Here is an 18,822-nt window from a genome sequence, read left to right as displayed (position 1 = left end):
CAGTAGCATCTTATTGAGGTATAAGAGTATTTTACCCAGAAAGGACCAGTTGCTCTTTTTAGAAATAGTTGAAAATGGGGACCTGGCCAGGGATTAATGGTTCAACAAAAAGTGACTGTGTATACATATATGAGTCTTCATTATTCACCAATGTAAAGTTGCTCAAAATAGAAAACATGGGATTAGAGAAATAACCAGGTTTTGGTAAAAATAAATAAATAAATAATCCCAAGAGGTAACAAGGCCAGATGCGATAGCTCATGTCTGTAATCCCAGTACTTTGGAAAGCTGAGCTGGGTAGAACACCTGAGGGCAGGTGTTTGAGACCACCCTGGCCAAGAAGGAAGAGCCCTGTCTTTACTAAAAACATAAAAATTGGCTAAATGTGTCGATGCATACCTATGGCTTCAGCTACTTGGGCAGCTGAGGAAGGAGAATCACTTGAACCCACGAAGCAGAGGTTGCAGTAAGCCAAGATCACACTACTGCACTCCAGGCTGGGTGACAGGGTGAGAAGAAAGAAAAGAAAAAAGAGAAAAGGAAGGAAGGAGGGAAGGAGGGAAGGAGGGAAGGAAGGAAGGAAGGAGGGAAGGAGGGAGGGAGGGAGGGAAGGAAGGAAGAAAAGAAGGAAGAAAGGAGGGAAATAAAAAAGAAAAGAAAAAAAGAAGAGAGTTGATAAGCTTATGGTTGTGTTTTTCACAGAATACATGACTGACCAATTTAAAGGCCAGTCCAAGAACCAAAATATCTAAACTTTGTAGTTTGCCCTTCCTTCTCCTTCTGATGGTAATGTAACTTAGGTTATGCTGGTGAGATGTGCACCCTGTGGCTTTCCATATATACATATTTTAGCGTCTATCTTAGTACCTGAGCCAGCCTTTTCTGACCAACAAGCTCTAAGAACATGTGTTATATAATGGGACAAGATAACTCAACACAATTTAATTTAATCACTTTTAGTTGTTTCTATTGGGAAGGCAGAAATCAGTGTAAATCTCTGTGTTTTACGAAATAGTGATATAATCCTATACAATGCTTTAAAATTTAGGTTAAGCTGCTTATTCACATTCCTCAAAAGTTACTCTTCAGTTAATCATAGCTATATTTGTGTTTGTCTTTAGTGCCAGTCACTGTTAACTGGAAGTTATGGTATCACAGCCACTTGTTCTAACTGGTTGGAACATACAGTGGTTGAGAATCCTGCACCTGGAAGTTCTCTGACAGACAACTGTAGAGTGATACCTGACTCTTGGGTGGTCTTCTCTAATGCCCATCTCACTAAATGATGTGTCTTTCATTTGACCTTTCTAAGACAGGTAGAACAGATGTTCCCAAAGTGTATATGAAATTTAACACTCTTCACTGGTTGTCTAAAACTCCTAGAACTTTTTAATTGTATATATTTATGGTGTGTGATGAGAGATGGCTTCTCACTCTCCATTCCCAGCCTCTTATACTAAGAGAAATATCTGATTATTGATTGGTACCAAAGCACCTGTTCATAATTTCTCTAAGTAACAGCTTTCCACTCATAGGACCGATGATGACTTTCTCCTTCTCTGCCTTACACCAACTAGCCAAGAATATAATGCACATTCTATCATTTGAAATATTCTTATTTCCTCTGCAATTTTAGAGTTTTATGAGGAAGAATGTGAGCATAGGTAAGTCTGAATCATATCAGTGTGTTGAATACCAGCTAAAAACAGTAGGCTTAACCCTGTAAGGTGTTGGAGAATCATTTTTCAGCAGAGTTCTTCCTTTGGGAAATGTGTGCTGGAAGCAATGTGAATGTTGAATTAAAAGAGGAATGTATTTAATGATATTGGGCCTAAAGTTAGAAATCAAGAGTTGAGGATTTGGGGAATGCTTTAGCTATTAAATAAACCTGCAGTAAATATGAGCTAGAGCTATCAGTGAGCAACAGCGTTAAATTAGGCCAAGTATACAACCTTGTCCAACATCGCATGTAATTGAGGCCACACTAACACAGATATGTCAGACTGGGAACTATAGCACCATCTGGAAATGATTAAAAAAGAATGAATCTGTAATCCACAGGGGTCTCTTTGGGTTCCAGGCCTCGTGACAGGAAAGAAATGACCAGCAACCACCCTCCCTTTTTATATTTTTAATATATTTTCTACTTTTACATACATTTTAGATCATTGGGCATTATATGAAGGCAGCAAATTCATCATTTATGCAATTTCAGTCACTTGCAGTGGTATCACTATTTTTGGTTAGGGAGGAATTCTCTATAATCCTGGCAAATATTGATGTTGACTAAAAGTGATAACACTTTTGGGGCCTCTTAAGACATTCTGTTTCTTCAGATCTTATTTTCTTTCAAATCTGCAGCCTCTGTATGTGCTGGGGAAAAAAGGAAGGACTCTGATAATAATGTTTTCACTCCTCCACCTCAATCTCTTGTTTTCTCTGAAGGACTTTGCCTGTCATCCACTGCCCAACTGTCTTCTGCAAAGCTCCTCTGTTATCAATGAGTAGCTTCCTGCTTTCAGGTAACCTGCCTCTTGATGTGTATACATGCGTGTATGCATATTTGTACAAATCACATATACATACCTAAGTATATTTATGTTTGTATTAAGTTTGAATTTTTCTAGCTCTCTCCTATATTGATTTTAGCTTTGGCTTTGAATAGCTGCAGTTATTCACTGTGAAAATAATTATCACTTTCTACTTGGCATCTCTTCATCTCTTCTCAGATGCTTGTTAGTTTCCACACTGGACATAAGTTCTCTGTTTTCTTCCCTGTTTTTTTTTTTTTTTTTTTTTTTGAACTCAGAGTCTCACTCTGTCACCCAGGCTGGAGTGCAGTGGCGTGATCTGAGCTCACTGCAACCTCTACCTCCTGAGTTCAAGCAATTCTCCTGCCTCAGCTTCCTGAGTAGCTGGGATTACAGGTGTATGCTACCACGCCCAGCTAATTGTTTTATTTTTTAGTAGAGAAGGGATTTCACCATGTTGGCTAGGCTGGTCTCGAACTCCTGACCTCATGATCCACCTGCCTTGGCCTCTCAAAGTGCTGGGATGACAGATGTGAGCACTGTGCCCAGCCTTATGCACTCTTGTCTCTCTGTCAGACCTTTGACTTTTTGGTCGTTGCCAAATGAGCCTTCCTCATTCCTTATCGTACACACAGTCCAGGCATGCCAGGACTCTCTGAGTCTTTAGTCAAATAGAGGTCATGTTCCACTTTTCTAGGCGTATTTAAGCTATTAAACACATGCAAATGAAATAAGATCAAGTTATTCTTTTCTCTTTCCCCTCTACAGAGGATGATTTATTAAACTAAAAAAGCAATTAATATTTGTATACTTTATGAAGGACTCTTATGGAGACATAAGCATAAACTTATAATTCACAACCTCTAAACAAGAGTACTTGTACTTGCAGCTACAAAATTATAATAGGTCCCTTCCCACCATAGTTTTTTTGTAATCTTTTTGAATGCTGTTAATCAAATGCTGGCCAGAGACAATTACCCATTTGTAACAGGTGTATTGTATTTTACAATGAACATTTTTACTGTCTATATCACTGAGTATGACAATATTTGGCAACAATATAATTTCTGCCCTTTAAAATTGAAGTTCTATGTGTGTATCATTTTTCTTGCAAAACACAATTTTTCTTTTCTCTAAACATATTAATCATAAAGATAAAAATCCATCAGATTATCCTTGGGCACTTTAGTCTTTTATGGAACTTGTATGAAATTCATGAGAACATTTCATTGAATTTCACTCTAAATTATCAGTGTGAAATAATTTTTATTGCTATAGGAAATATGCTTCCACTGCTGTGCAAACATTAAATGAACAATGAAACTTAACATCTTGTGGGAGGACAGAGAAACACCCACAGTGTCAAGGATTGGAACTGTCTGCATAGCACAAAGTGAAGTGGAATACGGTAATCAGAGAGATGTCTTGGTTACTGGGAATGTTGAAGTTCCTAAATGCCAGTTCCTAAATCCCTTATCCTAGGTGGGTTTTTTTTTCTTAAATATTTTCCTTTCTTCTCTTATAAGATGTAGTAGAAGACAAAAATGGCAGGTTTATTCCATACACACACACACACACACACACACACACACACACACACACACACATTTATATACAACATCATTTGCAAAAGTCCTCTATGGAAAATCACGTAAAACTTCTGAAGCAATTGGTGAAGACCTGTAGGATGCATATGAATTGAATGACAGAGTTCTTTACTGAATTATAAATTTATATTCAAATATATTAGAAAATTTATTTTTTAAAGAGCTTTCCAGTTTCTATTTTGTTAATGTACTCTTTTATTATTTGTGATTTAGTCCATGGAAATAACCAGTGAATGCATTCTTTAGTGTATCCATTTAGGTTATCTAATTCCATGTTAATTATCAAGAAAAATAAAATTGCTATTTAAACCATTGATGTATGTGAGAAATATTTGATTGAACACATACCTTATGCCATTTACTGTGCTTGATATTAGAATGTTAGTGTATCGTCAAAGAGAGGTTAAAACTTATCCAATATGATTTGGAGTGTCCAAACTCTATTTGTAGTCACAATTTTGAGCAGAACATGAGTAAAGACCTGGTGAAGATGCTTTTGTATTGATGCAATTGCAGTTTCCTGATGGCACAAGTATAGCTTTGATTGTGAAATTTTCTGTTGTTTCAGAATCCGTTTTCCCAAAACTAATTTGTATCCTAATTCCATAAATTCTAAGGCAACATTTCTTATTTATTTATTTATTTAGAGACAGAGTCTCACTCCGTTGCCCAGGCTAGAGTGCAATGCACAATCTTGGCTCACTGCAATCTCCACCTCCTGGGTTCAAGCGATTGTCTCACCTCAACCTCCCGAGTGGCTGGTATCACAGGCACATGCCACCATGCCTGGCTGATTTTTGTATTTTTAGTAGAGGTAGGCTTTCACCATGTTGGCCAGGCTGGTTTTAAACTGCTGACCTCAAGTCATCTGCCTGCCTTGGCCTCCCAAAGTGCTGGGATTTCAGGCTTGAGCCACCACCTCTAGCCTAAAGCAACATTTCTTAGCCTGTTTTCTGCTGAAACCCATACTAGCTGATGTGTATGTGCTGTCACATTACTTATACAATAAAGATAAAAGAGAAATTGTACATATTGAATGATGTACAGTTTCAGGGTAAGGTAAACGTTTGATTGTACATTTTAAGTGTTGGATTACTGCATATTAAAAGGGATTTGAAGAAATTAAAAAATTAAAATTTTAAGAGAAAAGTATCAAATATGATGTACAGACTGAAACATAGGTTCTAATGTATATTGGTACAAAATAGATAGATAGCTCAGTACCAATATTGGTATTTATGTATACCAATATTAGTTTATATAGATAAAGTATGTGTGTGTGTGTGTGTGTGTGTGTGTGTGTGTTTGTGTATGTGTATACTTTATATTTTACAGCAGTTTTAGGTTCACAGCAGAATTGAGAAGAAAATGTCCCATATACTCCTTGTCTCCACCCTGACAGTCTTCCCTGCTATTTACATTCTGCACCAGAGTGGTACATTTGTTACAGTTAGTGAGATGAGCTTACTTTGGCACATTGCCACTCAAAGTTCATAGTATACATGGAGTTTCACTCTGGGTGTTGAAAGTTCTGTGGATTTTGACAAACATGTAATGACGTGTATCCACAATTATAATGTTATACATCCGTTTGGTTTCACTGTCCTAAAAATTCCCCGTGCTCTACCTGTTCATTCCTCCTTGCCCTACCTCCCGTCCCATAACTCCTGGCAGATCTTTTTCCTGTCTCCATAATTTTGCCTTTTCTAGAATGTCATATAGTCAAAATCAGACAGCATGTAGCCTTTTCAGATTGGTTCTTTTCCTTAGTAACATGCGTTTAAGGTAGTGCTGAGATTTTTCAGAGTATTAAAAAGAGAACCATGAAAGTTGTTCTTATTTTACAGAGTTAAAGGAATTGTATATTATGATCAGCTCCAATATATAAATGATAAATCAACTGCAAACTGCAACATAAGATACACTTTATGGTTGATTCCAACACACTTGAAGTTTGTAATCCTCCTATAATAATTAGGTAAACCCGTGGTTGAGACCCAAGAGTAAATCTGTTAACATTAATGTTTTAGAAAAAACTTTTTAACAGTGGCCACACTTCTCTTTTCTTTTTACCAAGACAAAGTTTTGCTCTTGTTGCCCAAGCTGGAGTTCAGTGGCACTCTCTCGACTCACTGCAACCTTCACTTCCTGGGTTCAAGTGATTCTCTTGCCTCAGCTTCCTGAGTTGGTGGGATTACCACCAGGCCAGGCTAATTTTTGTATTTTAGGTAGAGACGGGGTTTCACCATGTTGGTCAGGCTGGTCTTGAACACCTGACCTCAGATGATCTGCCCACCTCAGCCTCCCAAAATGTTGGGATTACAGGCATGAGCCACCACGCTTGGCCAGCCACACTTCTTAAAGCATGTATGTGGCAGAGTGCATCCAAGTGAAAAGATAACATCTTCTAGGAGTATTAGTTTTATTTAATTACCTAAAGGAAACCACTTACATCAAAAAAGTATGGATTTATAGTAGAACACAGAATTTTCATTAGGTTAAAACAAGAGACAAAAGAAATACGGAGTTAAAGAAGGACTGCTCTTGGCTAGGAGACTAGACTCTCCGTAGGAGTGCAAAGTCATGTTCTCCCTACATCTGAATTATTTCATTAGAAAATTTGAGAAGCAGTTCAGAGGAAACTTAATTTAAACTAGATTCATTCTGATGTTTGGATAGTTTTATAAGTCATGTTCCCGGGGAAGCTGACGTTAAGGGAGATTCCACGTCAGAGATTTATTAGAAATTCTCTCAGGAACGTCCCTGCAAAGGACGGGAAGAAACAACTGTGTATCGGGCGGGTGGCGGGTGGGATTTATTTGTGATACAGGTGCAGTAAGGGGCTCAGCCAATACCATGGGGAGCTCTGGAGCTGCACTGGCTCTTCATAAATGCCCTACATTGTGGCATACATCCTGGCCATTTTATCTCCAGCTCACCAGTCAATGAATGGAAGGGCCTAGAACAAGTGCGTTTTGGATGCTGTTCAATGAAAATAATTTTGGCATTAATGCAAAGGCTATCTCCAAAAGGAGAAAATTTTACATTTCCATATCCAATGTAAGAAAAAATATAAAGGAACACACACACACACACACACACACACACACACACACACACACACACACACCGTTCTGAATAGAAACTGGGAAACATAAGGAGTCTGTGTTTGTTTTCAAATAGACAATGTTACCTTCCTCATTTTTTTTTAAAAAAGAAAAGGGTAATGCTTAACTAAGTCATAGATATTACTAAAGGATGGTTCTAGATTCTTATCATATGCAAAGAATTTGTTAAACCTTTTCAACCTTTGGTGAGCTCATAAAGATGAAAATTTCGTGAATAAAATACTTTAGAAAAAAATTAAGAATTTCCATCCTTCTTTAAGTATAAGATTAATCTAATGAAAAGATCACAGATAAACTGTTTATTTGACCATGGTTCAGTATCAGAAGAGCTGTATGTAAAAGTACACAGATTTAAATCCAACTTACTTTCAAAGTTTGAATTTAGAATTTGTACATTGGAACATTGCAATATATGCTGCTGTGATCTCAGGCAGTTAGATTAGAACGTGATAGTGATGTCTCTGTATCATATATTTATCCCTCTCCTACTTAAACGTACTGATTTCCATGAACATAGACCCCCTAAGCATGGCCCATGTGTATCTCAGATACATGGCTTTGTTCATAGGGTCAGAGTCTAAATACCTTCCAGATATATCTTCACTATTGGTTCACTGAGGAGGGAGAGGGACTTTCAAATCTAATTTTGAAAATGAATTTGCTGTATCATCTTTACATATAATATAAATTATTCTCATACAACCCATATGTAAAAATAGATTAAAATGTCAAGAAAAAATAAACCATTTCTGAACTGGCCTCCACTACTATCTGGCACTGTATTTTTTCCGTATTATGTTGATGAATCCCTCATTAACTAGCACAGAGACAACACACAGTATAAGAACCCCCCAACTAATCACCAATTAGTGCAGTCCTATATATTCACATACGTTCCTCACCTTTAGAAATATGATGGTCAACACTCAACACTCAGCCTCTGCTTTAAGTCTGACTTAATGTGGACTCAAACCTTTGCTGCAGAAAAGTTTTCTGTAATAAAAGTTTATTACACTAGCATTGTGTATTTGGATATTTAAAATATGTGGGCTTCAGTGTCTTCATTTGCAAAATGAGTTGGTTGGGTTTGAAGCAGGTTATCTTCAAGATTCCTAGTGCAACATCTTAGATTACACTATGATTTTATCTGGCTTTAAATATGGCAGCACATGGCCTTTGACCAGTAAGCAAGATTCAAGGACAGAGTGCAGTGTGACAAAACATAGCAGATCTCTACATCTGTGGCCCGGCCCTGCCCAGGGTCTCAAGAGCCAGATTCCCTGGGTGGAGGCCACTAACAGGCAGTACATAAGCGATATTCTGATATTGTAACAATTCCTTTAAATTGTAAAATCGTAAGTGCACCTTTCCAAAGTTTCTAATTTACTAAGTGGAAGTATCTTTACTCTCTAGCACAATCTGATTTAGTAGTGCAATTGAAGGCATAGAAATCAATATATATTCTTTCATTTGAAGGTGTCAGTTTTCATGTCAATGATGCCTTTTAAAAAAATATTGTGCCTGTAAGAATGACCATAAATAAAAGGCAAAAAATGATAGATGTTGGTACGGATGTAGTGAAAAGGGAACATTTTTACACTGCTGGTGGGGATGCAAATTAGTACAACCGCTATGGAAAACAGAATGAGATGGCTTAAAGAACTAAAAGTTGAACTACCCTTTGATCCATCAATCTCACTACTGGGGTTTCTACCCCCCAAAAAAGTCATTATATAAAAAAGACACATGCATATGCATGTTTATAGCAGCACAATTCACAGTTGCAAAGATGTGAAACCAACTTAAATGCCCATCAACCAACAAGTTGATAAAGAAAATGTAGTATATATACATCATGCAACACTACTCAGCCATAGAAAGGAATGAAATAATGTCTTTTGCAGCAACTAGCATGGAGCTAGAGGCCATTATCCTAAGTGAAGTAAGTTAGGAATGGAAAACTAAATATTGTATGTTCTCATGTATAAGTGGGAGCTAAGCTATGAGTATGCAAAGGCATAATTATGATATAATGGACTGTGGGGGCTCAGAGAGGAAAGATTGGGAGTGGGGTAAGGGATAAAAGACTATCAGTTACAGTGTACACTGCTCAGGTGATGCGTGCACCAAAGTCTCAGAAAGCACCACTAAAGAAGTTATCAGTGCAACCAATAATCAAATAATCATTTTAATTATTAAAATAACTTAATAATTCAGTAATTTGTGGGAATTATTAAAAATTAATAATTCCCCCAAATTATTGAATTTAAAATAAATGTTAATATTGTTCCTGAGAGATTATGATAAGACATATTCTGGAATCAAGTTTGCATGTTTTATAGGCTTCATATTATTCCTAATTTGAAATTAATTTACTTAAATTAACCAGATTCATTTTGTACAATAATCAATGCAACCTGCAATGTCTTAGTATCAGATGGAGGTAACTTCCCTAAAGCTGAAACGACTTGACTTGCTCTCTTTCTTAGGTCCTGTCACAGTGCAGCCGTCACCCTGTGAAGCCGATCAGTTTTCTTGTATCTACACACTCCACTGTGTCCCTCTCTCAGGGAAATGTGACGGACATGAAGACTGCATAGACGGATCTGATGAAATGGATTGTCCTCTCAGCCCCACCCCTCCACTCTGTAGTAACATGGAGTTCCTGTGCTCTACAGACGAATGTATCCCTTCCCTCCTGCTATGCGATGGGGTGCCCGACTGCCACTTGAATGAAGATGAACTCGTCTGCTGTGAGTTATTTTCACTAACTCCGTGTGCAAGGGAAGGAATGCCACTTTAAAAAGAGAGAAAGCTTGGTAGATGAAATGAAGTTTCCTGGAACCTTACTGTGATTGTATCGTCGATAACGTCGCCTTTTCTGTTATGTTGCAAAGCAAGGCGTCTGTCCTTTGCTCAGCGTTTCTAGCAACACTCCGTTTGTGGTCGCACTACTTTCTGTTAAACCTTTCTCTTTCCTCTTCTATTTACATCTGAGTCATCCCCTTATGTGTTTTTATCTCATTAACATGTGTTTATGGAAGTGGTTTGAAGAAATGTGGTTAGAATTTCTTCCTATCATAAAGGTTCTTGATGATGGCTTAAGTAAAGGGCATGTTGATAGATACTCTCTTTCTGATCAGCTGACAAATATTTGTTTTAAAGGGTATACATAGTTAGGGGTTGGATCTGGATAATTACCCGAGTAAATGTCATGTGATTAAGAGTTCATGGGATAACACATCCTAAAGACATGGGTTTGAATTTCATCCCTGTTACTTACTATGTGTGCAATCTTGGGGAAGTTGAGTGCTGCCAATTTCAGTTTTGTCATCCATGTAATGAATTCCGTAATACCTAACCTACCAAGGCTGTGACGATTTGAGCAAATGCGTGTAAAATCCCAAGCTCTGTATTCAGTACCTTTGCTTTTTATTGTAATTAGCCACTTTCAGGTAGGGAAGGAAGAATGTTAGGTAAGAAGTAATTATACACATCTTAAAGTGAGTATATAATCATGGTTGTGTCCAAACACCCTTAACATTTTATTTAGTTATTTGTTTGCTTCCTTACTTACTTTGTATTTTGTTATACCATATTGTATTTTTGGATGAGGGCTTCAGTAATACAGGTTCATAAGCTCTATGTTAATGATCATAATTTTTTGATTAGTAAAAAACAGTTTGAAATGTAACTATAAGAGGGGAACATTGAAAGAGGCTGAGTGCAGTAACTGAGGCCTGTTATCCCAGCACTTTGGGAGGCTGAGGGGGGAGGATCCCTTGAGCCCAGGAGTTAAAAGTCAGCCTGGGCAACATAGTGAGACCCCATCTATAGAAAAGTAGCAGTAATAATAACCAGATGTGGTGGTGCATGCCTGTAGTCCCAGCTACTCTGGAGGCTGAGGTGGGAGGATTGCTTGGGCACAGGAGTTTGAGGCTGCAGTGAACTATGAGCGTGCCACTATATCACTATACTCCAGCCTGGGTGACAGAGTGAGACTCTATTTAAAAAAAAAAAAAAAAAAAAAAAAAAAAAGAATGAAAGGGAGACAGATAGAAGGGAGGAAGGGAGAAATGGAAGAGGGAAGGAGGAAGGAAGGAGGGAGGTAGGGAAGGAAAAAGGGAAGGAAGGAGGGAAGGAAGGAGGGCAGGAAGGAGGGAAGAAGGGAAAGAAGGAGGAAGGGAAGGACAGCTGGAGGGAGGGAGGGAAGGAAGGAAGGAGGGCAGGAAGGATGGATGGATGGAAGGAATGAAGGAAGGAGGAAAAGAAGAAAGGAGGGAAAGAGGGAAAGAGGGAAGGGCAAAAGGGCGGGTTATTTTAGGGTCCTATGTAGTCTGGACTTCCAGAAATCTGGAACAATTGGAAAAGGAGTAAAGGTGAATGAAAGAAGAGAGAGATGCCTTGGGATGTTTAAAGGCTTTAGCCTTAAATCAGTGAAACTCTTTTCCTGGTTCAGGGTAATAAATTGTTTTTCCAACTTCCCGTTATTTCCTAGCTATATATTCTCTCTGAGATACAGCCAACCTGTCAGGTCTTATAATCTTTTCTTAGAAGAAAGGTAAGCAAATGGAGGTGAATAGAAAAGAGAAAGTCTGCCAGGTTACTTATCCCTGTTCCCATCAGAGCGCTAATGTAATTTGGCTGATAGAAATCATATTGAGTTCAATATAGTCATATGATATTTGGCTTCAAATACAACTGCTATTTAAAGAGAAGCTTAGGAAAGTACCATGTCCTTATAAATTTAGGCATTTCTTGGAAAATTGCAGTTTGACTAGTCCTATGAAGTTCTGTTCCAAAAGGGAAATAAGCCCATGTTAGGATAGACTGGGGACAAAATGCTAGAGCAAAATTACAGAATAGAGGAATTCAGTGGTCATAATTCACCCAGCATTTGAAGACATAACTGTCTTTGGGGGCTCCCCTATTGGTTTAGAATGACGGTTTGTAAACTCACATTCATTCATTTATTCGCAAACCTCGTTAAGAGCCTAACTAAGGCCATGTAGACATTGACGAGACAGATGGTTATGACGCTGTCTGAGATCAGGCTGAAGATGTGCTGTACATTAGTGAAGGAGACTTGTCAGTGAAAGTCAGGAATGCTGGATGACCAGTCCTGTGACAGAGTCAAGCACCCCGTGTTAGAAGGCACATATGGAACTCTCTCTATATAGTGCTATGGAGTCTTTACGTTTTAACAAGAAGAGTGATTACACAGCCAAATTCAGAAAGACAAATAGTCATTGGGCAAATGAAGCAGAGATCTGGATTCAAGTGAGGTGAAGATTGTTCCAGGAGTAGAGAACAAGTTGTTAGACTGAAGCATATTTTGTGTTGCTAGAGCAGAGTCTGTGGTTGAAAATATAGAAAGAATCCTGGAGAGAGAAGCAGGGCCCAGATCTTGCAGAATCCTCACCACCATGCCACCATGCCAGGGCCACATAACTGCACTTAAGTTGGATATGAGATGGATTAGAGTGAAGAAGGGGGACTGGTTAGAAGATGTCACAGTTCAAATACAAAGCAATTGATTAGATAACAGTATAAGGTAAAGATTATGAATGGACCTAAGGGATGGTCAGGTGATGAGGAAGGAAAGGAATCAACAGTGATTTCCAAGACCGTGCTTTCAGGGATCATGTCTATGGTTTGCTTCTGGAGAAGTTTTTCTGCACATGTCGGGCACCAGAGGCACAAGGAGGAGGCGCAGCATTCTCTCCTGAGCATGAAGCCAGCTCTTGGTGTTGCTTGGCTCCAACTGCCATTTGCCATTGATTATGTTTTTCTCTTCTTTCCAGAAAGTAAAACGGAGAAGATGCAGTCTGAGTGGTTTTTGGTAATTAAAAAGAAAAAAAAAAAAGAATGACTTCGAAGTTTCTGATTTGGGCATCAGGACAGCTTATGTGCCATTGCTTGAGTTAGGGAAAATAAGAGGAGACGGATGTATAGTGGGAAGATGTGGCTTCGTTTTTAGATGTGTTGTATTTATGAGACCTGGGACCCATGCACATGGAAATGTTCAGAATGTGTTTGGAAATGTACATATAAAGCTCAAGAGAGAGCTAAAATAAGATAATATAGGGATACATCGCCATCAGCACGTGATTATTCAAGCTGTGGGTATGGATGAGATAAAAGAGGAAAGAGATAAAGTGGCAGACAGAACCTGAAGGAACAGCTAAAAGACTGTTAAGAAAAAGCAGACATTGAAGACACTGAGAAGATGTGATCCTAGACATAGTGGGGTGACAAGAGGCTGATGAGCTTAAAGTCAGAAATCCTTTAGTATCAAAATATTTACAGGTTGAAATGTTTCTGAGAGATTAAATAAGAGAGGGCCTAAAGAATATATAAATTGGAAAAAGCCAAAAAGGTGATTTTGGGTGATCTTAGAGAGAAAACATTTATGAAGTGCGAGGGCAGAATTCTGATGTCAATATTTTTAAAGAACAAATGGGAAATGTCAAAAAGGGAAATCGATTGCAGATAACTCTTTCAGGAAGTTGTAATTGGAGTGGGATGCAGGAAAAAAGTATTGGTTTCTTTGTTTTCAGTGACTTTCCCGTGTTTAAATATTGTAGGAATAAGGATTTGGAGATGTTTACAATTTTAGACAGGTACATCAATAAGAATTGATATTTTCAGGCCTTTATTATTATAAAAATAAATTTTCTAACATTAAGAATGTTTAGATAAATCTGTGAGTTCAACATTTAAAAACACTTCATATGGAATATTGTCTTTCCATTAGAAACATTATTTTTCATTATAGTTTTATCTGAACTGAAGCAATACTGTTTTTATCAAACATATCCTCTTTCCCTAAAAAAAAAAAAAAAAAAAAGAAAGAAAGAAAAAGAAAAACTAAGCATGGTTAATTATGTGGAAGAACAACACAAAACTAGAAAGAGTCTTTTTACTGATGTTCCTCTGATAGCCATCTTCTATTCAACACGAAGTTCAAGATTTCAGCAGATGTTGTATCAGTCAATATCCTGGCAAGAAACAGGTATTGATATTGCATAAATTGAAAAAATATTAATAAGGGGATTGTTTAGTAGGGAATTAGTATAAATAGCAAAACCATAAGGGACAGTAAGAGTGGAGCTTTTATCACTTATAGACAAAAGAGTGTGAGAAGAGGTTCAGTTTCCTGAGCCTAGAGTGGAAAAGACTACTTGATAGGAGGTATGACGTTTAATTAAGGGAAGCAGTTTGTCCATGCTGATCTTAAAGAGTCTCTTTGCTCTGTATTACTCTCAATGCTGGTGTTACTTGTTGGCCAAATCCAATCATACACCAGAAGTTTAAAAGGCTTATTAATGTATCCTTATAGTCCAGTCTTGCAGATGAGGGGAGAAGGTGGAGAACAGATCAGGAGGAGTACATGGAAACTCTGCATCAATGACAGATACAACTGTGAAAAACAAATAGGGAAGTGGGTAGTTTACCTCCTTTCCAATAGTAGTGGATGTGTCCTGTGAAGCTGCAGGCCACTTCTGGTGGTTTAGAATGTGTCACCTTCCTAAGACTTGTAGATCAAACTATTATTGATATTTTTGCTATTAGCCTTTAAATATGTTAGCTATGAGCTCAACATCCTATAGTGCCTTTGAACAACCATGTAAAGATGATTCCTCTGCATTTACCAGATACCTTTTTTTTTTTTTTTACAGCAGTGATCCTGTTTTTTCAACATTAAAAATCATGGTAATTAATTTGTTTGAGAGAATTGTTAGAGGAGTAAATGAAATTAATATGGTAAAGTGCATAACACATGCACAATAAATTATTATTCTTTCCCCATTAAATTATCTTATAGTTTATTGAAAATTATTTAAACTGATAAGGTATTTCAATAAGAGTATTGGTTGAATTTAAATCAAGAATAAAATAAATATCCATCCTTTTGTATGTTAGCTGTGTGTGCCCTGAAGGGCTTGTAGTCTTCATGCCCAAGACCAAAGTTTCTCTGCTATCAGAAATATTGATCCGCTGCATATAGATTTTATTTTAGTACAAAATGAGTATATACATCCATAGTCTTACATACTTTACTTCCAAATATGTTTTCCGTGCAGCAACTATAATCGATTAAAAGAATGTTGCTTTCAGGAAGTAGCACCAATGACCCATTCATGGATTGTTTATTTTTAAAGTATCATCAACCTGCGTGAATGAGCTACATGGCACAAAATGCCTTGTTACTTAGCCTACTTTGGTAAGAAAGAATACCAATTTCTAGGATGATAGATGTAATAACTGTTTTTGTTTGTTTGTTTTTGAGATTGGGTCTCACTCTTCTTCCCAGGTTGGAGAACAGTGGCACGACTGTAAAACAGTGCAGTCTTGCCCATCCAGGGTCAAGCAATCCCCTGCCTCAGTCTCCCAAGCAGCACAGGCATGCTCCAGCATTCCTGGCTAATTTTTCATAACAACATTTTTAGAGATAGGGTCTTGCTAGGTGGCTCAGGCTGGTTTCAAGCTTCTGGGCTCAAATAATCCTGCTGCCTTAGTCTCTCAAAGTTTTGGGATTGCAGTTGTGAGCCAGTGTGCTCAGCCACATAAGTATTTATAGATATTAAAATATAATGTCTGAAAGCCAGTATACCAAACAATAGATATTATTCATGGAAACGTTTTGAAACCTAAGTTTTCTATGAATTTTGTGTATGAATTTTTTGGCTTAATTTTGGAATTACTCTATGTTGTACATATATTAAGAAAGAAAAATACAAAATAAATGGCTCAGTTTATTTTCCTATGTTCAGCACGATGTTATTTGCTTTATGGATGCCAATAAATAAGTTGCATTCATAATTTTTTTACCATTAAAGGAAAATTTATAACTATTAAATATAATTTTTGTTTATAAATTTTATAAAGCCAACGGTTAGTTTTTAACTAAACTGTTAACAAAAAAGTAAAACTTTTTATATTGAAACCATTAACTGATTTTTTAAATACGTTTCAACTGTATTTGTGCCAAAGTTGTGAACTCGTACCACTTATAAGTTAGAGCTCTTTATTAACTTGAAAATAAGTTACCAGTAACATTGAAAATTCAATGAAGAAATATGGATAAATTCCTATCTCCAATAGAGGAAGGGTTCAAAATACGTGTTTGCAAGAAGATGAGAAGTATCTATGGTATTAGTATATAAATGTTAATATGTTCTATTGTTTAAAATCTTAAAGCTATGATCTTATATGATCTCTCAGCTTTTTGCAATGACAATAATGATGATAAAAATATATATGCACACAAAAATGTGTGTATGTATGTACACACATGTAGATACATAGATACATAAACACATTTTTGTGTGCATACAAAATAAATAAAACAGACATACCTTGTTTTATTGTGTATTGCTTTACTGTGCGTCACTGATGTTGCATTTTTTACAAACTGAAAGTCTACATCCTTGCATCCTGCAAGTCTATCCATGCCAATTTTCTTTTTTCTTTCTTTTTTTTTTTTTTTTTTTTTTTTTGAGATAGAATCTCACTCTATGGCCCAGCCTGGAATTCAGTGGCATGATCTCAGCTCACAGCAACCTCCGCCTCCTGGGTTCAAGCAATTCTCTTGCCTCAGCCTCCTGAGTAGCTGGGACTATAGGCACATGCCACCATGCCTAAGTTTTTGTATTTTTGGTAGAGATGGGGTTTCACTGTGTTAGCCAGGATGGTCTTGATCTCCTAACCTCATGATTCACCTGCCTCTGCCTCCCAAACTGCTGGGATTACAGGCGTGAGCCAATGTGCCTGGCCCCAGTGCTAGTTTTCTAACAGTATTTGCTCACTTCATGTCTGTATCCCATTTTAGTGATTCTAACAACATTTCAAACTTTTTCGTGACTATTATGTTTGTTATGGTGATGTGTGACCAGTGTTCTCTGATGTTACTATTCTAACTGTTCTAGGGTGCCATGAACCATGCCCATACAAAATGGTAAATTTAACTGATAAATGTTGTGTGCATTCTGACCGCTCCACCAGTCAGCCAGTCCCCCATTTCCCTCTTCCTCTCCTTGGGTCTCCCCAGTCTCTGAGGCCAAACAATATTGCAGTTAGGCCAACTACAGTAACCTTGAAGTATTCAAGTGAAAGGAGGAAATGTGCATCTCTCACTTTAAGTGAAAAGCTAGAAATGATTATTAGTGAGTAAGGCATGTTGAACGCCAAGATAGGCTGAAATATGGGCCTCTTGCTCCAAACAGCCAAATTGAGAATGTGAAGGAAAAATTGAAGGCGATTAAAACACTACTCCAGTAAATACACAAATGATAGGAAAGCAAACAGCCTTGTTGTGGATATGGAGAAAGTTTTGACATATTTCTGCTGAACCCTGAAACTCAGAGGAACAGGCTTAGAAGACAAGAATAGATCAATACCATTATTATTTAGTGCTTTTGAAATCTGTCCAGACTTTCTGACAAAGTGGTTCAGTGAGTTCATGCTTTGACAGATTCCCTTTGCTCCAGCCTAATCTAGAGCAAGATCTTAACTGTCTTTAATTCTGCAAAGTCTGAGAGAGGTGAGAAAGCTTTGGAAGAAAAGTTGGAAGGTAGCAGAGGTTGGTTTATGAGGTGGAAGGAAAGAAGCCATCACTGTAACATTAAATTATAAGATGAATCAGCAAGTGCTGAGATGGAGAAGCTGTACTAAGTTATCCAGATCTAGCTAGTATCATTGATGAAGGGGCCACACTAAACAACAAATTTTCAGTGTCAATGAAACAGCCTTCTTTTGAAAGAAGATGCTGTGTAAGACATCCACATCTAGAGAGGAGAGGTCTATGGCTGGCTTAACTAAACCCTGAATGTGTTTTAGTTAATACTTTTTTAGACATTAGGCTGTTGCCCATTTAATTTACTAAGTCATAGTGTAGACATAACATTTATATGCACTGGGAAACAAAAAATATTGTATGACTTGCATTAATGCAACATTAGCCTTATTATGGTTACCTGGAACTGAGCCTGCCATATTGCTGAGATATGCCTGTGCATACATCTTTTTTTTTTTAAATATTTTATTGTGTTTTAGGTTTTGGGGTACTTGTGAAGAACATGCAGAATTGTTGCATAGGTACATACATGGCAATGTGGATTGCTGCCTTCCTCCCCATCACCTGTACCTGGCATACAGCTTCACTTTTTACAAGCATTATGTTAATCTTATTAGATCCTATAAGATAATGCTTGTAAAAAATGAAGCTGTATGCCAGATTTTGCTTTTAGAGGTTATAAGAGTTGGAATATTATTATTTCCTAGTTTACTTGCTTTGCAATGTAATTTATCTTGTCTGTGTATATCGTAAAATGATTTAAACATTTGGAAAAGCTGAAGATCAGCCTTCTCCTGAAACCCTAGACAATTTCTACCTGTTTTTTGTTTGTTTGCTTGTTCGTTTTCCTTAAAGGCAGAATCTTGCTGTGTTCCCAGGCTGGAGTACAGTGGTGCAATCTCAGCTCACTGCAACCTCCATCTCCGTGGTTCAAGCTATTCTCCTGCCTTAGCTTCCTAAGTGGCTGGGACTACAGG

General features: G+C 37.5%; 1 protein-coding gene and 1 non-coding gene across 2 annotated transcripts in view; both read left to right on the top strand.

Moving 5' to 3' along the window:
• The window catches only part of MALRD1 (MAM and LDL receptor class A domain containing 1), a 594,555-nt gene that overhangs the window by 464,197 nt on the left and 111,536 nt on the right, over positions 1-18,822 (top strand). The window contains exon 34 of the mRNA XM_039478847.2: positions 9,756-10,019. Within this exon, the coding sequence (XP_039334781.2) occupies positions 9,756-10,019 (264 nt within the window). The remainder of the gene's footprint in view (positions 1-9,755; positions 10,020-18,822) is intronic.
• On the top strand, positions 12,890-13,103 carry LOC120367688 (small nucleolar RNA U3). Its single transcript, XR_005582007.1, has one exon. It is a non-coding gene; the product is annotated as a small nucleolar RNA U3 (small nucleolar RNA).

The sequence above is a fragment of the Saimiri boliviensis genome, chromosome 8 (assembly GCF_048565385.1).
Source record: "Saimiri boliviensis isolate mSaiBol1 chromosome 8, mSaiBol1.pri, whole genome shotgun sequence".
Lineage (NCBI taxonomy): Eukaryota > Metazoa > Chordata > Mammalia > Primates > Cebidae > Saimiri > Saimiri boliviensis.
This window is presented reverse-complemented; position numbering and strand designations above follow the sequence as displayed.